General features: G+C 40.2%; 1 protein-coding gene across 2 annotated transcripts in view; it reads left to right on the top strand.

Annotated features, from left to right (window-relative positions):
* The first annotated feature begins 17,522 nt into the window (after positions 1–17,522).
* SLC35A3 (solute carrier family 35 member A3) overlaps positions 17,523–23,724 on the top strand; it is a 43,121-nt gene continuing 36,919 nt past the window's right edge. The window contains exon 1 of one of the 2 annotated variants that reach the window (XM_046645507.1): positions 17,523–17,839. Coding sequence is in view for 1 of the 2 variants with exons in the window: in XM_046645505.1 (XP_046501461.1) it covers positions 18,253–18,300 (48 nt within the window). In the remaining variant the exon portion in view is untranslated. Of the gene's footprint in view, positions 17,840–18,157; positions 18,301–23,724 lie in introns of those variants that run through there. The other variant, XM_046645505.1, reaches the window with a different exon arrangement.

Here is a 23,724-nt window from a genome sequence, read left to right on the forward strand (position 1 = left end):
CATTCATTAACATTAAATATATAGCCTCTCTGTGTCTTATAAAAATGAGAGGGAAAAGTACGTAAAAATTATATAAACTTAAAATTCTGCTTTGCAATTAATTTCAGCATCCTATCCTATGTACAAGTGATGTAGGCGTGTAACGAATATCCATTAATTAACTCTATTTAGCATCAGTACAGGTTTTTAGCTATCTAAAAATCTTGGAAACTATTTCCAAGCTGACATACTGCAAAGCATAATTACTGTTGAAATAAAGTGTGCCAGAATAATAATTCAATTTGGTTAAACACAAATTTACATTTTTCATAATCTTAAACATCTAGGAGATGTAATGCTAGCTTATTTGATCAGTAAATCTATGAAAGTTTAGGAAAAACATACCCAATTAGAATACACATGTATGCTAGTATTATATTTAATACTAATAACTCAGAAGACATAGCTATTTTTATTAAATCAACAATATTAAACCAGTCTCATACACCAAAGATTTACCCAAATAATGTAAACTCAAATTCTGAACCCATTTGACTTAGTTTCTATTATAATATATATTTAACATGTATTTAGAAGATCAATTTCCTTAATTTCTGGGAATTTTAGGAATTGCATAAGACTCACTTTTTTCTAAACCAATCCAAATAGAACTCTTTTAAAAGATTTCATAATCTAATTTGGTAATACGGTCTGGAGGAAAGAAAATATTATACAGTCATAGGCACATATACATACAGACCACATAGACAGCTTACGGCTTCAATTAAAATATTTCAGCCAATTCTGTATCTCAGCCAAGCAGAAATGTAAAACTCACTGATTCATATAAAAGAGCTGTTCTGTTCCCACTGGGTACAAATGCTTTAATTGATTTCATTTAAAATAGACAAACAGAAAAGTGTGACAAGCCAAATTTTCTGCTTTCACCCACAGAGGCAAGATTTCTATAAACCATTTAAGTCATTTACAGAGATCATCAAAAAGTCAGGCCATAAAACCAAAAGAAGCTAGCACCAAAAATCAAGCCAGTACTCAAAAAGAATAAAAATAAAACCCTTTCTCTGCCACTGTAGGACAGGAGTCTGGAACACAGAACCGGAAGTTGGACTCACTGTTGGATCTCCAGATGGCCAGTCAAAATGGAGCACCAAGGGCTTGAGGAGTCCTCCTTGCCTGAGTGGAGTAAAGAGGGAGGGAAGGCCAGGCCAGTCCTATCTGATTCACAACAACACACGTCAAAGACAAAACGGACAAGCAAGGATATTGATTTTATTCAGGCTGAGCAACCCAGATCCAAAGATCAGAGTATCTCAGCAAGTGGATTTGCCTTAGAGTTTCATAGAGAAGTGCTATGATCTGAACGTTTGTGCCCCGCCCCGCCCCCAATTCATATGTTGAAATCGTAATCCCAATGTGATGATATTGAGTTGGGGCCTTTGGGAGGTGCCTAGGTCGTGAGAATGGAGTCCTCATGAATGAGGCCAGCGTTCTTATAAAAGAGACTCCACAGAGCTCGCTAGCCCCTTCTGCTATGTGAGAACACAGCTAGAAGACACAGTCTGTGAATCAGAAAGCAGGCTCTCACCAGACACCTAATCTGCCAGCGCCTTCATCTTGGGCTTGCCAGCCTCCAGAACTGAGAGAAATAAATTTCTTTTGTTTATAAGCCACCCGGTCTGTAGTATTTTGTCATAGCACCTTGAACAAAGACAAGAAAGATAAACAAGGTGCAGATGGAGTGATTTTCATTTGCTGTTTTGCAGGCAGAGGCAGTCTCAGATGGTTACCTGAACATGAAATGTTTTTCTCTGTGGATAGTCGTTTTGAGGCGGACAAACAGTCCTAATCTCAGCTAATCAATCATGAGACAGAGAATGGAAGTTGGACGTTCTGAGTCTGCCCATGCCAGCAGGTTCATGCAAAAGAGGCTCGTCACTGGTAAACAATGGAGTCATCTGTGAGTCTTATGGGAATCACGAGAAAGTTGGACAGGAAATCTTATTTAAGTTGTATTCAGGAAAATAGCTCTCTGTGGTAAGCCGTTTCTCACAACATAAAAGGGTGGAGGAATTTTGGAAAACAAAATGTTGGGAGGATTTCTTAAGCTTCGTTATTTTCTATGCTCAAGTAAAGTTCCACATCATCACTGATTAACATAGTCTTATCATGGCTGTGATACCAGGGGTACAGATCATGGGGGCCATCTTGGAATTCTGCTTACCACAGGGGTAGTGCAAGAAGCCGAGAAAGTTGCCTAATAACTTGAGTTTTCTCTTTAAGGTGTGTGTGTGAGGGGAGGGTTGGTCTAAGGGGGAGGATTGGTTAGATATCTGTGAAGGTTTGAAATGACTATTGAGACAAACGGAGAGGGGTGACTGAAGATCGCCATGATGTAATGTTATTTAATATCAAAGACCAACAATTTGCAGTGGCTCTAATCCACTAAGTTATGTGGTTGTGTAGTTTTCTCCAGGAATCCTTGGCAGGTTGGTCAACTGAGTGTATGAGTAGAAAAGGAGATCATTGGACTGATCCAAGTTAGGGTAATTCTGAGTGAAATGGAACAGAAGTACAAGAAGACATGGCAATTGATGGAAATGGGAAGAAGTTATGGACACTGCCGGTCAAAGCTAGATAGAAAAAGAAGAAAGAGGGAAACAGATAGAATAAGGCAAATGGAGGAAACAAAGTGACTAGAAATCCTGAAGAGTTCAAATAAATAGAGGTATAGTGGGAGTAAAGAAATGATGCAGCTGAAATGCAAGGAAGTTTTGGATAAATACTGGACTATTGGGGTTTATTATTTCAGAGGTAGAGCACCATGGTGATAAAGTCCAAACAGCAGCCATGGGTGTGGGTGGCTAAAGTAGAGTAAAGGAAGTAGACTGTAAATCACGTGGTAGTGCTCCTGAGCAACGTGGAGATGTGGCTAGCAGATGTCAGGGATAAGGGCAGGGCTTAGGTGGGAGAGTAAGAATGACAAAGGAGAAATTTTTTTCCTTGTCAGTGAGGGAATAATGGTTTAATAGTGGTAGTGGGAGCTGGAATAATGACAACACAGCCTCCCAGATCTGGGGTAGCTGTTTAATTGAATGCATGGCCTTCCCAGCACAGGACTTAAGGGGGAAGAATGTCAGTACCTTGTCACGTTTGGCACTTCCCAAATACCTGGTCTCTTACTAGTACACAAGTGATAGCATGGTACTTACTTTTTTGGTGAATGCCAACTCCTATTTTCGATACCACCAAAATAACCTGCTGCCAAGGGAAAGTTAAATTTATAGCTTACTGCTGGAAAAGGTATTATATATATAGAGAGAGAGAGAGACTAAATTCACTTTTTTTAAAGGTGTCCAGTTCTCTTAGTTTTAACACGTGTGTCGATTTGCGTAACCACCACTCTAATCAGGATACAGAACATCTCCATGACCCCCCAAAATTTCCTTATGCTGCTCATTTGTAGTCAAAAGTTCTCCCCACCTCTAACCTCTGACAACTACTAATCCTTACTGCTTGGTCCCTATAATTTTACCTTTTCCTGGATGTCATCCAATAGAATTGTACAGTACTCCATTGTATAGCTGTACCCATTAAAAACATTTGGATCATTTCCAGATTTGTGCAATTATGAATAATGATGCTGTAAACACTCGAGTACAGGATTTTGTGTGAACATAACTTTCCAATTCTTTTGAGTAAATAAATGCCTAGGAGCAGGATTTCTGGGTCATGTTAGTATATGTTTAACTGTATAAGAAACTGCAAAATTGTTTTCCGGAGTAGCTATATGATACTGTATTCCCACCAACAATATATGATGGTTTGTTGCTTCATATTCTTGTCAGCACTTGTTACTGTTAATTTGTTTGTTTAACCATTCTAATAGGTATAGTAATGGTGTCTTACGTGTTTTTAATTTTCATTTCCCTAATAACTAATGTTGTTGGGCACCTTTTCCTGTGTTTGTCATTTGTATATTTTCTTTGAGAAAGTATCTGTTCATATCCTCTGCTCATTTTTAAAATTGAGGGTTTTTTTATTGTTGAGTTTGAGAGTTCTTCATATATTCTGTATACAAGTCCTTTGTCAGATAGGAGATTTTTAAATACCATCTAATAGTCTATAGTTTATGTTTTCATTCTCTTAAAGGTGTCTTTTGCAGAGAAAATGTTTTGAAGTTTTGAAAAAGTCCGATTCATATATTTTTTCTTTTATGGATTTTATTTTTGGCACATAACTAAAAGCAATTTGCCTATCTCAAGGTCACAAAGATTTCCTCCTGTATTTTCTTTTAAATGTCTTATAGTTAGGTTTGTTTTGTTTTGTTTTGTTTTTGAAATTGAGTTAGAGGTTGACTTCTTTTTGCATTTGGATATTGAATTTTTTCCCCAGCATTTGTTGAAAAGAGCACCCTTTCTCCACCAAATTGACTTTTCACTTTTGTCAAAAATCAGTGGACTGTTTTTTTTGTATGTCTATTTTTGGACTCTATTCTGTTCCATTGATCACGTGTGTATGCTTTCACCAATATCATACTGTCTCGATTACTACAGCTTTATAATGATTCTTAAAACTGGGTAGTGTGTGGCCTCTAACTTTGTTCTTTAAATATTTTTTTCTGCACTAGTTTCATTCTCCTTTCCTCCTGCCTCTCAAATACATGAATGTTAGACTGTCCTACAGTTCCCTGAGTCTGTGTCCAATTTTTTCCCAATATTTTCTCTCTGTGGTTCAGATTGGATAAGTCCATTGATCTTCAAGTTCACAAACTATTTTCTCTTTTCCCATTCCACTATTGAGCTGTTGAGTCTTGGTCTAGTAATTCTGACATCTGAGTCATCTCAGAGTGGGATTTGTTGTCTTCTTCCTTGTGAGTTGCTGCAATTTTGCTGTTTTTGCTTCTAGTTTGTTTGTTTTTAAATGTTGAGTAATTTTGCATTGTATCCTGGATGTTTTAATTGCTGTGTTATGAGACTGGAAGTCCTGTTAAAAAGACCGGAGCACATTGGGTTTTTCTTTGTTTTGTTTTAGCAGCTAGTTGCCCCAGTTAGGTTCAGGCCGAAAGTCTTGTCTCACCTTCTGTGGGCCATGGTTCCAATGTAATTTCAGTTTTCAAACCTTTGCGCTACTATTTGGATGTGTTCTATGTGTGTTTCCCCAGGAGCTAAAGAGGCCGGGGTGGTGGTCTATACCACAGACTGGTGTTCAAAGCCTTTGGTCTTCTACAGCAGGTTAGTTTCACATGCGAGCACTGTGGGGTGACCTCCAAACACAGATCTATGGTATTCCCTTCTTGAGCTCCCTCCTCTCTAAAATCTCCACAACATAATCTGGCTCCTAGAGTTTCTTCTCTTGGTCTTCTGGCCAGAATGCCTGGCTTTCATTCTTCCTGTGCCATCAGACATCTTTGACTACTGGATCTACTGTCAAGGCAAATCAACAGGCTCAGCTGCTCATACAGCCACTGCCCACAGAGAGGGCAGCTTTGAAACTGGAGCTCTGCACAGCCAAAAGAGGAAAACGAAAACAGTGTACTTCCCCTTTCTCTCTCTTCTTCAGGGGGCATCTTCACACTCTTCTCATTTGAGAGAGAGATTTCCTCTTGGCTGCGCCCATTGCAATGTTCCAGAATCTGAGTTGCCTTGAGACTAAACCAGGACATAATAGAGGGGGAAAAATATGGAACTCACTATTTTGTTCTTTGAGCTTTGATTTCCTCCCCAGTTTGTTCATTCTTATTTACTTTTCAGCGTCCTCAGTTAGTTGTTTTATGTATTCTGTCCAGGATTTTTGTTGAAGTCATTGGGAGAAATAGTGTATAGTATGCTTATACCATTTCACCAGAGCTGAAACCTATACTTTTTGTAATAGTTCAACAAACTTTGCTATGTTGGTGTGACCTGCTGAGATATATTTCTACAAGTTTTATGTTATGTAGGCTGTATTGCTTTAAACATATTTGGATCAGAATTTACCTAGCTTGAAAGTAATATCTTTTGTGCTAACGTGCACTTACACTTTTACAAGTCTTGTTATAAACAGCTTAGCTTTTTTACAAACTATGACAATGCTAAAAAAGTCACATAAATAGACATCCTCTCTGCATTATACCATAGAACTGAACTTGTGGTATTGACAAATAGATATGGCAAGCAATAGGATATATTGGAGTATATGAGGAAGCCATTTAGTGTAAACCTAATTTGGCCTGACTTTGTTTTTCCAAAAGGGCCTGATGTGGCCATTGAGCATGCATTGTATATCTTCTTAAGCATTTGCTATGTCCCAAAGACAAGAACAAATGCCCTTAAGATAAAGGTGCAACTTCCCCCGACCTTGGCATTTCCTTAAGGATAGTATCTTTCCTTAGGCTAGGAACTGATTGCTGTACTCACTTGTGACCACCCAGCTTGAGACAACAGAACTACCACCCTGCTGTGTCCACCAAGACAACAGACCTACTACCTGCTGTGTCCATCAATTGCTGTGCTAACAGAGCAGTCTCGTGACTATTGTAAAAGGGACATTTCAACCATATGTGAAACATCCTCTTTGAGGGTATGTAACTAATCTGTACACCCCACTTCTTTGGTGCCCTTCCTTCCTTCCTGAAGGAAGGCCCAGGGCCATGGTCCTCACTTTTAGCTCAGAATAAACTCGCCCAAATTTTCATTTATAGATTGGTTATGGATTATTTTTGTCGATGTTTCAGAGCAACAGGGAGCAAAAGTCATCATCCTGTTCTTCAGTTTAAAATAGCTGAATTTAACCCTGCGTATATTAAGAGTTGTTTTGTTATGTGAATATGTTTAACCACATTATCTCACAACTGTGACTGGTAGGAAATTACTGCCTTAAGTCACTGTGAAGAGCACATAGGTGTCTTTGAGTAGTATAAAACATTATTACTTAAATTTGGATGTTACTATATACATTTTCACTATTTTACTATATTCCTTTTCTTAATTGCTATTGGTTCTTCTATTCCTTTCATTCTGTGTATTTGTTGTAGAGTTTTGTTGTTGTTGTTGTTGTTGTTGTTGTTGTTTAAAGATTGGCACCTGAGCTAACATCTGTTGCCAAGCTTCTTTTTTTCTTCTTCTTCTCCCCAAAGGCCCCCAGTACATAGTTGTATATTCTAGTTGTAGGTCCTTCTGGCTCTGCTATGTGGGATGCAGCCTCAGCATGGCTTGGTGAGTGGTGCTAGGTTCACGCCTGGGATCTGAACTGGCGAAACCCTGGTGCATCGAAGTGGAGTGTGCAAACTTAAGCACTCGGCCATGGGGCTGGCCCCTAGAGTTTGTTTTTTTTCAATACTTCTAGTTGGTTAAAATCAGGTATACTAGATAATAGGTTTAACTGCACTTTAGTCTGGCTTCAGTTGAAATGTGCCACAAACTTTAAATAAAACCAACTTGCATTGACTCTCTCTCTTCATTTGCTGACACTAAAAAAGAAAGAAAGAAAAATAAATAAAAACTGTAAATCCCATTCATGGTCTTAGTTTCTGTTTGAATTGTTAGCTTATCCCACAAGTATCTGAGCACTTCCCTATGGCCTTCAGGCTAGTCTGGGTAATTGATTAGTAGCTGAATCTCTTTGATTCTCAACACTAATGATGCTCAGCTATTGACACCACACAGTTAGCTCAACCTCTCTCTAAATGGAATGACACCATAGAAATTAGTCTAGCGTAAAAAGCAAGGGTAATCTTCAAGACCTTGGATTTGGTAATAAAGATTTAAAATCCAGAATATATTTTTAAAAAGCCTACAATTTAACAACAAAAAACTAAACAACACAATTCAAGAATGGTCAAAGGACTTGAATAGATATTTCTCCAAAGAAGATATATAAATAGCCAATAAGCACATGCAAAGAAGCTCAAAATCATCAGTCATTATGAAAATGCAAATCAAAACCACAATCAAGACACCACTTCACACCTAGTAGGATGGCTATAATAAATAATGGAAAATAACAAGTATTGGTGAGGATGCTGAGGAATTGGAATCCTCATACATTGTCAGTGGAAAGGTAAAATGGTACAGACATTTTGGTAAACAGTTTGGCAATTTCTCAGAAAGTCAAACATAGTATTATCATATGACCCAGCAATTCTACTTCCAGGTATACACCTAAAAGAATGAAAAACAGGGACTCAAATAGGTGCTTGTACATGAATATTCCCAGCAGCATTATTCACAATAGCCGAAAGGCAGAAACAACCCAAATATCTTTTGATGGATGAATGGATAAACAAAACAAAAAGGGATGAAATTCATTTTTTTTCCTGTTTTTTCTCCCCAAATCCACCCAGTACACAGTTGCATGTTTTAGTTGTGGGTCCTTCTAGTCGTGGCTTGTGGGACGCCACCTCAGCATGGCCTGATGAGCCCAGGATTCGAACCTGTGAAACCCTGGGCCGCCTAAGTGGAGCGCTCGAACTTAACCCCTCGGCCACGGGGCCAGCACCAGGAATGAAGTTCTGATACATGCTACAACATGGGTGAATCTTGAAAATATTATGCTGAGTGAAATAAGCCAAATATAAAAGGACAAATATTATACGATAATACTTTTTAAAGTATCTAGAATAGGCAAATTCATGGAGAACAAAAAATAGATTAAAGGTGGGGGGATGAGGGGTTATTGGCGGGGAGAAACAAGGGGAGGAGACCAATGGAAATATAGGGCTGACGCTAGTCCATGGCAAGATATTTTGAAGTCCCGCCACCCTGAATGGGGAATATTTCTTGAATTAGACATTAATTCAGCTACCTAAGAGGGGCTTCACATTCATTCTTCTCTATGTCCCTTGACTTGACCTTCTAGAGAAGGGTCCTTTCTTTTCTATTATCTTCTCTGGCTATATCTGAAGTGCGCATTGAAGAACATGTGCTCTTTGGAAGCTGAGCAGTGTTCTGAACTCATTTCCTGTCTACAGAAGGCTAGAGGTCAAAGAGGCATTTTAAGTCCCATCTGGGCTCTTGATTTCTTTGGCAGTACATTATCTCATAAACATAATTGGCTTCTTATCCAATTGATTCCAGTGGTCTTCATTTGCCAATAACCATAACCATGGTTCTTTTCTTGACACATCAATTAATCTATCTAGTTAATCCCAGGTACTTTGTACCCATTAAGCTTGGTGGGAAAGAAAGCCCTTTGTTCCTGTCTCCCTGACCTATTTCATCCAATTACAAGGATTTACTGGGTGACATCTCAATTCACTTAGAGATTTTAAACATGGCTATGACAAAGATATGCTTGATTTGATCCTTGCCTAAAAGCCTAGTTCTAATAGCTGTTTTTTTGTTTTGTTTTGTTTTAAAAGCCTACTCAACTTTATAGTTTACAAATTGGGGATGAAAAGTTGATTCAGTTTTATAGTTCACCAATTGGAGATGAAAAGCATTTGCCACTCCCAACCCTGCAAATTCTGAATTTCTCTGTTCTCTTTATTCCCTTCCATTCCTACTTATACATTAGTCAGTTATTTTTTAGTACTTCTCTGTTGTGAAGTATCTTGTCAAATGCAGCCAACACTAACCAATATATGCTATTAACATTTGTTTTCTAATCACTTCTCTAGGTTCATCATTTACCTCTCAAGTTATTGTAGGTGATAGTTTTATCAAATATTCCAATGCATAACATAGAGTGTCATTCTTCCAGCTTATAAAATTGGCTTACTTGACCCCAAAGCCAATGCCAAAAAAGCCAGATTTTTAATACACACTCCATCTCTGGGTATCAATTTCTGTATCCATCAATATATGCTAGATTTTGTCAAAATCTTAGTGACATATAATGACAAAGATTTATTTCCTGTTCATACTGTATGTCTACTGTGCTGGGGCCTTCACTTTATATCTCCTCACTCTAGGATACAGGTTGATAGAGCGGTCATGATCATGAACATTGCCAGACTCAAAAGCAGATAGAAAGAGTTCCAGAGGATCACAAATTGGCAATTCAATGCTATGGCCCTGAGTGACACACATAATCTGCTTACAACGGATTGGCTAGAACTAGTCACACGGTTCCACTCAACTACAAGAGAACCAGGAAGTGCAACATACCACATGCCCTGAAGGTAGAGAGCAGAAAATAGTTGGTGAACAGCATATGAACTATGTAATCAAATGTACCCCAGGACTGATGAGTAGACACCCAACTTGACTAGAGTTACAACCCCTCACCCATTCCCAGACTTAATAGGCCCCTGACCAGCTTTAGCAGCACAAGTACATACTATGCATCTTTCTTCTAGACTTCCACAAAGGAGTCTGTGGTGATTTTGTCTGGTAACTATGCCAGGTAAAGGAAAATCTGCAAAACTTCCATTTAAAATTTGCCATGACTCTGAGATAAAACTAATTCCTGACGCCCAGACGACCAAGATCATCCATCAGTCAGAGACTTAAGAGCATTACATGATAACTGAAGCTTGTCCAGAATCAACTGAGTTCTATGGGGCAGCAATTATCCAGGGCAATTTCCCCAGTCTTTGAATGTATAGATAGAGTAGATGGTCTCACTTCCATGAAACCACCCCCTAACTCCCTGACTTAAAGAGTAAGTTTATTATCATAGGAAAAGCCAAGCAGAAGCCCCTATTGGCTAAAGGAGAAAATGAAAAGTAAGTCCATTTCAAATCTGTCAGATCGCTGTTCTGTAGAGTGTTAAACTCAACGGATCCATCTCAAAGCAAAAGGATCACATGACTATTGAGCTATTGATGATATGGAAGTCATTCAACTCCTCTTAGAGGTGAATGATGGAAAAGGAGGTAATCTTTGGCTATTCTCTCCAGCTTTCTTTACATATAGGTTCTTTGCCCTGAAGAACTAACAGGAACATGCCATATTCAACTATTTTGGCAGCTTAAAAGAAGAACTGGTTTTTCCAGTTCATGGACTTTAATTTCAATGCAATAGTTTTAAGAAATGTAATAGTATAGGAACAAAGTGTAAGTGACACCTGGAAACCTAAGGTTTAATTCTCTAAGCACTGAAATTTTTTGTATTTTAACTGTTTTGGACAGAAATCCTTTAAAAATATATATCACCTGTTGACCTTAAACAGCCAGTTATTTCTCCAGCAAAAATGGGTTTATTCAGGATCAGCAGAGAACTGCAATTTGGGATGTGCATGCTATGATGAAACACAGGCAAATTTGGAGAGAAAAAGGAAAGGGCTTGCTTCTATAGAGCAAGAGTAGAGTAGGGAGGGGCCGTTCCAACTGAAAGTCTATTGGAGGAAAGTAATGAGAACAGATTCTCATTGAATTTACACAAATACATATATTCTCTTGAAAAGAAGACTTACGAGTTTCCAAATTCTGGAGGGAATCAAGCAGGGAGAAAAAGAAAAATGCTTCAGCCTTTCTTGCAAAGATACACTTTACCAAACTGCTTAATTTGGCAGCTTAAAGGAGAGGAGAAAAGGGGGCTTACATCTGGAAAACAAAACATTAAAGCAGTCAGTTTTCCATGAGAGTTTAGAAATTCTTACCCAGTTCAGTGTTACGATCTTAAAGTTATCAAAAACCTGTACTCCAGAGTACTTGTTAAAGTATTTTCTATAAAGCTCTTTGAGGATGAAACATTATATCTATTTGACCAAAGTAACAATAAAAAATTTAAAAGGCAAATACAAAAGGTTATGTAGTTGTAAGCAAAACATAACTCCTTTACTACCAAGCAGACTCAGTTTCGGATTCAAATTGTGTTTCTGACAGAAAGACTAAGTTGAGTTTATTTGCTTGGATGGCTAAAGTTTTTTGTTTGTTTTTTTATTTGCACGCTGTAAGGATCCATTTAGAGCTGTTTTGTGAGTCATTTCATCTTTCAGAAGCTTCTGTGTACCAATCAAAGAACGCAATCCATTGTCTCCTGAGAGATTTGGAATCCTCTTTTTTAAGGGTGTCCCTTAAGATGGACTTATTTAACACAGAGGTTACCCAGATGACTATTATAATTCTAAATTGTCTAAAAGTTCACCCATTTTTCCACAAAGGCACAAGATCCTGGCACGTAAGCCAGGTGTAACCTGTCTTGCCTTTGGATTCTCTAAAATATCTTAACTAAGAGGGACCCCGTTTTCCAACAGCTGTTCCAAAACACCAGGAATCATGTGTTTTCCCCATTTTTGAGTAGGATGGGTGATTTACCAACAAGCTTCAACAAACAGACAGACAGAAACAGAGAGCAAGTTTTCTCCTAGGAGTTTTGGAGTATATGTGTCTATTATCAAAAGTCTAGGAAATTGCTATTCAAATTTTTCCTCTTAGTGGTTTATTTGTTTCAGTGAACTTAGAAGTAATAATTAGAGCTTAGTATTTCAATCCTCAGATGGTCCAATTTTAAAGGGTCAGGGTTCCACAAGGGGAAAAAAGGAAGGTGGTAGCATGAGCACAAAATGACTGCCAGGGTGGAGTCTAAGACAAGATGGCAGTGCAGGGGTAGCCCTGAGACAAAAGAATCTGTGAAAACAAATGAAATAGCACCTGAGACCAAGGAGGAGGAGAAGATGAGGTTTCATAAGCCACTTTGTTCCCCCTCAGATTTTTAGTTATTTCAGTTAATTTAGACATGATATCTTGTAATGAGGCAATTTTAGAGTTTTGTGCACATTTAGAAGCCTCCGGGTACCAATTAAAATAAATGTATCACTCATTTTGCTTAATTTTAGAGCCGTGGTCTCCCAATTTGGTTTTAAGAGAAATGACTTTGGGGAGATCGACAGTTCCTCATAATAGCCATTGTAATTCTGGACTACTTTTGGTCAGTTTGGCCCATTTAGTTAAAAAATGTCCATGTAAGAGACCCACAATTCTTTTCTTTTTTTTTGAGGAAGATTATCTCTGAGCTAACTACTGCCAGTCCTCCTCTTTTTGCTGAAGAAGCCTGGCCCTGAGCTAACATCCGTGCCTATCTTCCTCCACTCTATATGTGGGACGCCTGCCACAGCATGGTGTGCCAAGTGGTGCCATGACCGCACCCAGGATCCAAACCACTGAACCCCAGGCCGCCGAGAAGTGGAACGTGTGAACTTAACCGCTGCGTCACCGGGCCGGCACCAGAGGCCCACAGTTCTTAAACATACAATCAGCTGGGGTCCCTGTAGAGGGGGGTGCCCTCCAAATATTTAGCTAACTGAGATCCTGTTTCTTAGAGGTTTTTCTCTAGAGCAAAGGTATAGCTCTCACACAGCTTGTAACTCAAACAGCTTGAACAGCTCAAACAACCTGCAGGCTCGATACCAGCCAGCCCCAATAGAACAGTTCATTTCATTAAGATGGACCAGGGAACAACGTAGTTCCAAAGAACAGTCCAACCGAAGGTTGATCAATGCAGTTCTAAGGGACAGTCTGCTCCCAAGGGAGTCAAGCACAGCTCCAAACAGTTCCAATGAACAGTCTGCATGTCTGACCAATGGCTAACCAGTTCCAAGTACGGGAACAATCTGGTTCAAAAAAGGATCAGACCAAAGGCTAGCACAGTTCAAAGAAACAGCCTGATTCAAAGAGTCAGGCCAAAGTGCCACCCAAGAACTCACAGACAAAGTCTTAACTAGAAAAGGATGAAGCCTTAAAACAGATCTTGAATAAAGCTTATAGAGCCTCGAATGCAAAGAGGTGGAAGCTCAGACCCAGGAGAAAATCTTACTCTCAAACTCCAGAATTGGCAAGAATAGCGGCAAGGTCAATGTGCTCTTTTGTGGGTACCACACCTGTTTGCTTGCCAGTCTGGGAGTCGTCAGGGGTCTTCTCTGGATCCCTGTATGTGATACCCACCCTTATATCAGTTTCCCTACTAAACCCAGTATATATGTGGTTAAAACCGAAACACTCTTTCCCTGCTTACTCCCTGGCTTCCTGTCTCCAGAATCTACTATCCTCCATGGAGACAGACACTGCCAAGGACAAGCACCTGGATTCATCATCTGGAAATACAGGCTGGTGGGAAAGCTGCTGACCAGCAAGGTCACGGACTCCCTCCTCTCTGCAAGTAGTCTCAAGGCCAAAGACAGCCTGGTGGGAAAGCTCTGACCAGCAAAGCCATATGCTCCCCTTCCCCTACCTAAAACCCCAAATAAAAACCCTTCCTTTTAGTTTTCTGGGGAGTTTGGGATTTCAGCATTAGCTGCCCTCTCTCCTTGCTCAGTGCTGTGCAATAATAAAATTCCTACTTTCTTCCACTACACTCGGTGTCAGAGATTGGCTTGCTGCACAATGGATGAGCGAACTCACTTCAGGTTCGATATCATATGGGCCACCAAATGTTAAACAAACAGCCAGTGATTTCTCCAAAATGGATTTATTCAAGATCAGCAAAGAATTACCATTCTGGATGTACATGCTATGATAAACCATAGCCAAATCCAGAGAGAAAAAGAGTGAGCTTGCTTCTATAGAGCAAAAGTAGAGTAGGGAGGCACTGTTCTAAAGGAAAGTCCATCGGAGGAAAGTTAACAGTCCCGGGTGGCAATTGGCTGAGCTGTTGTCAGGAGGGGAGAGAAATCTTCCTTCAGTAGTAAAGTAGTTGCACCTTCTGCAGGAGATGCAAGCCAACGTTTATTCCTGTTTGGAGCAACCATGTATGACAGGGCATGAAAGCACCCCTGACAGGCCTTCCCAACTCCAATATAGTTGAGGATTCTTTTATTAATTTCCACACACCATAGTCCCTGTTCTCTACCAGCCTTGGCTTTGCCTAAAAATACTGATCTGGCGAATGTCACTTGGTGTGCACAATGCTTGCAGTGTCATTTGCACCAAATATAATTTGATTTGTTCTTAATTTCTCTGGGGCACCACTGGAAATCACAGTTATTGTGCAATATTATAATGTACTCATGCTTGCAATATGGTTGCCAGATTTGGCAAATAAAAATATAGGATACCCAGTTAAATTTGAATTTCTGATAAACAATGAATTTTTCTAGTATAAGTATATCTCAAATATTGCATATACTAAACAATTACTCACGTTTATTTGAAATTCAAGTTTAACTAGGTGTCCTATATTTTATCTGACAACCCTAATCAAGTACCACTGAGATACATAGTCCTATTTGGCCCTGGCTGCCCTTAGACCAATATGTTGTTTTCATTAGTCTTTAGGGTGCCAAAATTTTGCCTTTCAGATCTGTTATAATAGAGAGGCCAAAGCTGGTCCTCTGTCCCAGTGTCCCCAGACTGCTGTTTTTCTCTCTTTCTTCATGACCATCCCTACTCTTCACTGATTCTTCTTTGCTATCTACCACCTTTTCTCTATACTGTGCTTATTCCCCTTCTGTCCCATTTTTTCTTCCTATGACAGCTAAGGGTAGCGTTTTAAAGCATGGACTTTAAAGGCAGTCAAATTAGGATGAATCCCAGTTTACCTTTCAGTAGATATGGGAACTTCAGTAAGCTACTTAACATCTGTAAGCCTCAGTTTATCCTTCTGTAAATACAGGTACTAATGCCTACTTTATAGAGCTGTCGTGAGTGTTAAATGAGATGATATAGACAAACTACTTAAAGGTACAATCCTTATTGGATTGATATTACTAAAAGAGCTTCAGGCTTTGAGTACTGATTTGACTTCTTTCTATGTTTTAGATGCCTGGACTTCCAGTTCAGGCTCTGCTGACATTCTTCCCTGGTGAGCTTTTGTGCTGTCTGGCTTGTCTTTAACATCATTACCAACCAGTGCAGTTCAGTTCAGTAAATACGTGTTGAGTTTCTATCATGTGCTAAGCCCTGTGCTGGGTGCTGGAGATCCAGAAATAAATAGGATAGCACTGACCTCAAGGAAAGTGTTGGGCAGAAAGGATAGCTATAAAACAGGTAACAATACAATGAAGTAAGTAAGATTATCTTCATATGCACAGGATGCCTCAAGATGCTATGGGACCACAGAGAAGGAGTTCAGACCCCCTGGGGGAAAGAGGCAAGAAAAGGCTTCAAGTTTGTGATAATATCTGAGCAGAGAATAAAAGATGAGTGGGGCTAGCTGTAAAAAATATGGAGGAGTAGTGGAAACATACTCTATACTTAGTGGACAGTATGAGGAATAGGGATAGGTACTATGAATGGTATATACAGGGAAACTCAAAGCAATTCAATATTTTTAGAGTATAAATTACAAAGCCAGGAAAGGCTAATGAACGCATTACTTTCCTTTGATCATCACTTTGGGAGCGCTTACGTCTACATCAATTGTGGGTCTCATATATTTGGTCCACTATTTTCATTGCTGCTTTTGTTTGAATAGAGTTTTGGTCATTTTCAATTTCATGCCTTTCCAAGATGCCAAAGCACATGTTAATGTTTCATAATTATAAGTGCTTCCACTTCTCATGTTTCTTATTTTAAAACTTTCTGAATGGACTGAAAGGTCTTTCTTTTCTCTAAAAAACATATTTATATCGTAAGGTATATTTTTCCTGCTGATGTATTTTTAAAGTATTTCAAATCTTTCTTTCCCCTCGCAACCCCACATAGTTACAGTGTACCTACTATTTTTTGAATGAATATATATAGTCTAAGATAGATATATAGATATCTATATAGATATATAGATATATATCTTAGAATAGTGCCTAGCTATTGTTACTATGTACCAGGCACGTTTTATAGTTCCAAAGTATTTGGACACCACATTAAGATCCAATATAATTCCACCACACAGGGATTTTTTTCAAGATCATATTACAGAAAATTTTAAAGCCAGTTATTCTACTCTAACACAGTTATTTAATTTTATTTTTTTGCTCTCTCTTTCTCGTATCTTTCTTGGACGTAGTTTTAATCATTCGCAGTACAAAGAGACGTAGGTTTAATGCATAGCGGCGTTGTTTTATGGGATTGTGTTAAATGGATGTATTAAGCAAGTTTAAGGGATACTTCTACTCTACTATTGATGATCGCACTGGACCTAGAATATTCATTTCATCCTGAACAGCACCAGAATGGGCTGCAGTGGTTGGAAGGTTTCCAACAGAGATATTGGAAGGACTTTAAAGAGTGATGTTGTGTAAGGGATCCATGGAGCCTGAAAGGGGTTAGTCCCCTGTACCTCCGAGATCCTCTGGCCCCATTTGCTCTTTTTGTCCTCTCCTGGTTAATGGCACTAGGCCCCCGGGTGGTGCCGCTTTGGGCTGCGCTCAGCCTCAAGCTCTCAGCCAGGGGGGGAGAAGCGGTCATTGCCAAGTGAACATGCTTTTTTCCACATTACTGGGTGGCAGCCAGCGCCAGAGCTAATCTCCTGTGTTTTCAATGTCAGTGACAGTGATTTCTAGAAGCGGGTTTGTTTGCTTTCTGGACCCGCCTCCCCACTCCCTCAAATGGTACTTTGCCCCAAAGGACTTTGCCTTTGCTTTAGCTGTTGGACACACTGGCATCCTCCGCAACCAGACAGCCCCCGCAGAGGCCCGCGGCAGGAGTCACCCCGCCTGCCTCGTCCCCTTAGGACCCATCTAGCGGGAGCCACTGCCCTAGGCGGTGACGGGACGGTGAAGTTGGCGCTGGGGGCTGCCCGCGGAGCAGCCCAGGGACCTCGCCTTCGAGACGGAGCTGGCAAGTGCCAAGCTGGGGCCCCCGGAGGGGAGCCGGGAACGGCGTTTGCCCGGGCCGAGGAGGAAGCCGGAGCATTTGGGAGACGGGACCGCGGGAACCCGGAAACGCCCGGGCCGCAAGGGGCTGGCGCCAGCGACGGCAGCAGAAGCGGGCGGCGCTGCGCGTCGGGGGTCTTCGGGGACCCGGCGGGCTCGGCGGCCTGAGGTCCCCGGCGGAGCTGCACCGCCGCCCCCAGTGCGCGCGGCCGGCGGGGCTGCGCGGAAGGTGAGCATGGCGCTCTGCTCCGGGCGGCGGGCGCGGGGAAGCCGGCGGCGGCGCGAGAGGCTGCTGGCGCGGCCGGGGCGGCTCCCAGAGCAGGAGCCGGAGGCGGCGTGCAGGGGGCTTGTGTGAAGCCCGGCTGAGTGGAGGGGACGGTGTCGAAGTCCTTAAGGACTAGGTCGGTAGGGGTGGGAGTGGACGAAGTGACACGTGGTACCTCCGAGGAACGACGTGAGGAATGTGCTGGGTGGAGAAGGAAAAGGGCCCGAGGAAAGGGGTGTGTCAAGCGAGCGAAATCGGCAATGTGTGCCTCAGAGCCTGGGGCGTGCGGAGCGAAGTGGCCGGTGGGCCAAAGTGGCGGTCACTCCCTCAGTGAGTGGCCCTTGAGCTCCCGCACCGAGCCACCAGACGCGGACGCTATGCTCCAGAAGCCGCAGGAACTTCGAGAAACAGAAAGGGTGTCCTTGGTAAGGCTTGTACGTGTGCAGGGGCTGTCCGAGGCCAGGTGGGCTTTCTGTCAGAGCAGGGGTGAGGGTGGGCGTGTGTGTGTGTGTGTGTGTTGGGGGAGGGTTCTGAGTGGTGAGAAGGAAGGATTTTAATTAACATTTGTATAAACCAGTTAAAATGCCTCTCGGGAACGTCGGTTCAAATGAATTAAAGAACAGTATTAAATGTGGTCGTGGACGTTGCTTAGGAGACTGAATCTTTTGTTATGTTCTGTTACGTGCGCTATTTGAAAATGGAACCGGAGTGTTTTGTTTTCAATCAACATTCCACTTTTGGTAGTTAAAGGTGAAATTTGGGACAGTTTCTCACTTGGTGCTCTTACTCATTTTCACTGGTAAACTCAGGCGGTTTCCTTTAAGGGAATTTCTTCTAAGTTTACCTTTCGGGTGTTAACGTTCCTCCCAAGTGTTGATTCTACCTCTTCAGCATCTCAGTTTGCTTTTTCCCTTTTTCATTCCCACTACCTGTGCTAAATGTTTTAGACTCTTCTTTCCTCTTCTTTGCGCTAGTGCAGTGGCTTCCAAATTGGACTTGCTGCCCCCAGCCTGTCTCCCTTCCAGTCACTCTCCTGCCTGCTACTTTTTAAAGCCGGGGGTCTTACTCGTTCTTTGGTTAATTTTTCCACAGAAATGCTTGTGTGATGCTCTTTTAGCTCCAGAGTAAATGTAAAATTATTTAATGTGGCATTCAAAGCACTTCCAAATTTGAAGCCGTTCGTTGCTCCAGTCAGATCAATATGTACCTTTCATTCTTTTTTTTTACTACTTTATTCCACATATAGTATTTTTTAGCTAAACCATAGTAGTTATTTGGAAATGTAATTTCTGAACATGCTCTATGCCTACCTGTCTTGGTCTTTGCTTACATCCTTTCTTCCTACAAGGAAGGCCTTCCTTACCATCCTTGTAGAAATTCTACTTGTTCTTTAAAGCCTTAAATGCCGCCTCCTTCTGTGTTTAATTTTTTAATTGAGATATAATTGACATGTAATGTTATGTTCCAGGTGTACAACACAATGATTTGATATTTGTATGTATTGCAAAATGATCACTGCCATAAATCGAGTTAGCATTCATCACCACATGTAGTTACAGATTTTTTTTCGTGACGAGAACTTTTTAGATCTACTGTCTTAGCAACTTTCAAATATACAATACAGTATTATTAACTATAACCACTATGCTGTACCGTATCCCTGGGACTTATTTATTTTATGACTGGAAGTTGCCACTTCCTTCTTATGAAGCTTTCTGAAGTCTACTATCACTCTAAAACTTTTTTTTTCCTCTTGTGTGCTGAGCTTTATAAATTTTATAATACTTGTTAAATTTGCATTTTACCATGGTTATTTGAGAAATTTATCTATACTACCTCAAAGATTTATTACTAGGATCAAATGAAGTACTAAAACATGGAACAGAAAAGCATTTTCAAATTTAAGATTATTAGTAAAAATCTGAAATGAGGTTACACTACAACACAAGAGTTATCCTTGTCTCCAGGAGCACAAGTCGTCCGGCTTCAGCTTGCAGGGCTTTGGGAACAGGGCAGCTTTTGTTCTCAGCAATTCCAACTTAGGAGGGTGAGAGAAAATTAGAAATGTTAGTTTGGAGAGTCATTGCCAGGTGTTGGAGGAAACTGGAAGAATTCAGGATCCACTTCAGTTTACAGGTAGATAATAAAACCTCAAAGACTGTGAATAGCACTAGAATCTGATATCCACAAAAGTGTGCTACTGAAACATGATTTTTTCTCTCTACAGTCATCTCCATTTCTACCAAAGATAATCACAGTAAGACTAATTTGTTTGCAGTCTAAGTCTAGTCTCATTAAACTTGGCCAGATTATTTGCATAAGTGCAGCAAGAATGGTGATTGACCACATAGGGTCTTTTTAAGTCTGCTTTGCTGGAGCTTTTCAGAAGGAATCTCAGATTGGACTTCTAAAAGCTTTTCAAGGCTACGATGCCAAGCCAAGGAATCACCATCACACTTTGCCTGCAATACCTATAGAGTGAGTGAATTTCTCTCTTCTCGAGATCCCTAAGAAATCCTAAGGTTCATTGGGTTTGCCAGGAAGTGACCTTCCTTACTCACCTAGCAAGGCTGGGAACAATGAAAGCAAGATACCAGGCTTTTTTTTTTTTTTTTGAAAGGAGCTTTATTGGCTCTATAAAGTCAACCTTAGTTCCTTAAAGCTGGCTGATCGTATCTGATATTATGCACAAATATTTAATTGACTTCCTTTTAACAAGTATGTTTTCATTACTCATGAAAACTTCATGAGACATTAAACAGCCAGCCATCATCTTAAGTTATTTTTCTCGTTGACAAATTTTGTAACATAGAGCTAATATGAACTTATTACCTAGTAAACCCAGGTAGAAAAAGTTGTATCTCTGCATTATCTTTAATGCTGACAACTCTGGAGACATACCCATTTTTTGTTTGGTTGGGTTTTTTTGTTTGCTTGTTTTTACTAAACTAACGATATTCTTATTTACCAAAGAGTACCTGAATCACATGAGCTTAAAAACATTTGAGTTAGTTTCTATATTTCTCTGAGAGAAGGTTTAATTAATATAGCACTTCTTTTTCTTTAAGTCAATTAAATTGAGCTCTTTTACAAATTAATGTTGGCAGTACCATCCAGAGAAAGAAATAGCACATATCTATAATATACACAAACATGCAAACACAGAGAGATCTTATAACTGTCTTTTTAAAATTTTAGCCATGTGTCAAGTACAGTAATACAAAACTCACTAGTTTATAAAAGAACAGTTGGATCCAAATTGTGTTTTGTGCAAATGGAATTAGATAAGGTTACCTGTGGAGATGGCGAAAGCTTTCTACTAGTATTTGTGGAAAAGACTTTTAAGATTTTTCATTTTCCCATTTTCCAAATGGCTCCCTTTCCCTTTTCAGCCTCAGGTAGTTGCTTCTGGGGTTCTCTGAGTCCCTTGAGAGCCCCTGATAGAGGATAGGGGCCTTATATAAGTGACTGTAGGGATCTGAGGGCTGAAGTGGCAAGGGAAAAGTCTAGCAGGGGTCGACAGACAGATGGGGAAGGTAGGAGTTTGAAGGCGGATGTAAGAAAGGATTCAAGGGAACTGAATGGAAGATCAAAGGTGGCAAAAGGAAGGAGGAGGAGCAGAAGCAATGGGAAGGAAGAGGTCTTAGAGGAGCCAGTTTGGGGAGATCTTAAGTTTCTAAAAGAAGCCAATGAAGTTCTAAATTATCCTCAGCAAAACTGTGCCAACAAGAAGGAGGTGGACAGAGTTGGTGGAACATATAGTCCACAGGGGTCCAAGAAGAGGATTTCAGTCAACTGAGAAGTTCCCATGGGAGAAACAGGATGAAGTAGAACAGAGAGGCCTTAAAAAACATAGCTCCCATTAGGCTTTGACTATCAGCTTCTAATTAGACTAATTTTTTACTGTAGAGCTCTTTTTAAAAAAGTTGTTTCAAATATCTTATTATCAGGTTTCAGTCAGGACAAACAGTAAATATTTCTGACAGTGTTGAACTCCTTTTTTAAAATTATTTTTTCCTTTTTTTTAAACCGAAAGTATATCTATCAAGTGACTCAAAACCAAAATCAGTAAACCTTTTATGACTTAATCATGATGCAAGAGAATTCCCCAAAGAGCATCCAAAAGAAGCAGCCCTCCCAAGATCCAGAATAACTCCCAAAGATAGCCAAAAAAAGGAAAGACTTGGCCAACATGCCACGCTCACTCACCCCTGGCCTGGCAACAGTCAGTTGGATGCTAACTGCAAATGGGGTGAAACCCCCATTTCTGTCTGGCCGTATTTTTGCACCCCCAGTTTGATGTTGAGCCACTTGCACACACAAGAACCAATGACCTTCATGCCCTGTGCTGGCAGAAAGTCAAGCCAAGTTCTTGGGACACACAATGAGACAAACAAGAAAGTAATAGCCGTCCCTGGGAAGGCAAGGATCAATAACCAATGGGTATCCCAAAACCAAATTCACAAGAGTCTCAATTCAGAGAACTAATTTTTACAAATGTTTTTCTCTTGCTAATCTGAATTTGGAAAGGAAGGGGCAATGTAAAATTTTACCTTCCTGTCTCAACTGGGCTTTACAGACAAAGATCAGGGGCAGCTGACTTTTCGTAAGAATTTTTGCCTGTCTTTGGCTTCTGCCAGTTCTCCCAGGATCCCATCTGCAGGCTCTGGAGTGAGTAGGGTATCTCAGCAATCTCATCCTTTCTCTGTCACCAGAAACTGTTGGGGAGGAAAATAATTTTCCTCTATCCTTCTGAGTTCTTAACTGAGACTCGTGTAATAAAAAGCAGATTAACAAGAGAAAAACAAACAAGGTTATTAACATGTATACTTCACATATACATGGGACACACTCAGGGAAAATGAATGATGCAAAGAGGTGGCTTTAGAATTCAGGGAATTCTATACCATCTTAATAGGGAAAGGCGAGGGAGGAGATGTAGGCGTCTTAGGGGAGATTAAGTGATTTTTAGCAAAGATGAATGGGCCCTTAGAAGAATAGAAGGGAACTATGATAGTTTGTGACAAAGTTCCGGTATGGTGCCGACTTCTAGTCTCCTTTCCTGTGATAAGAGTCAGTTCTCCTTGGTTGGTGAAACTCTTCTGGGGAGGGGATTTATGACAACTGAGTTCCTTTTAGAGGATTTAGGCAGGTAATAGAAGTTCACAGAAAGCCTCTCCTTGTATTTGCTGTTTTTCGAGTACCTACAGCTCAAAATAATCAATATGCCAAAGTGGTATATTTGGGGGGTGCTCTGTCTGCTTTTCATCACCCCCATTTTATAGATGAGAATATTGAAGTTCAGACAGGTCAAATAATTAGCCCTAGGTCCTGCATATACTCTTTAGGTTGCCTCAGTTATATTTGAAATGGATATAATTTGTATCTTCAAATGTTTCTTTCACTCAGTAGGATCAATATGTTGAATGAATGACTGGATAAATATTAGAATCAACTCAGTCTCTCAGAGCCTAATCCTATCATTCAGTAACTGTGGAGTTAAGTTTTGAGCTTCTTCCCTTTTCCTGAAAGTTTTAGAGAGGGAAATTTCTATTTAATATTAATCTGCCGTGGAATTTTTGTGTGTGTGAAATTGCAAAAAAATTAAGAGTACACTGTAGACGTGTCTGGGTAACTGAAATAGCTTGAACCTCATCAAACGGGCAGTTAGTAATGTCGTTCATGTGTATGAACTTAAAGTTTATATCAATATGTATGAACTGGTAGCTTAACATTAGATTTCAAACCTTTAAAAAGCAAGTGTATCCTAAGTACATTCAACTTAATTGTCAACTTTAATGAAGGAGTGTAGTGCTGTGGTTATATATTTTTAATGATTGTTTTTTGGA

The sequence above is a fragment of the Equus quagga genome, chromosome 18, assembly GCF_021613505.1.
Source record: "Equus quagga isolate Etosha38 chromosome 18, UCLA_HA_Equagga_1.0, whole genome shotgun sequence".
Lineage (NCBI taxonomy): Eukaryota > Metazoa > Chordata > Mammalia > Perissodactyla > Equidae > Equus > Equus quagga.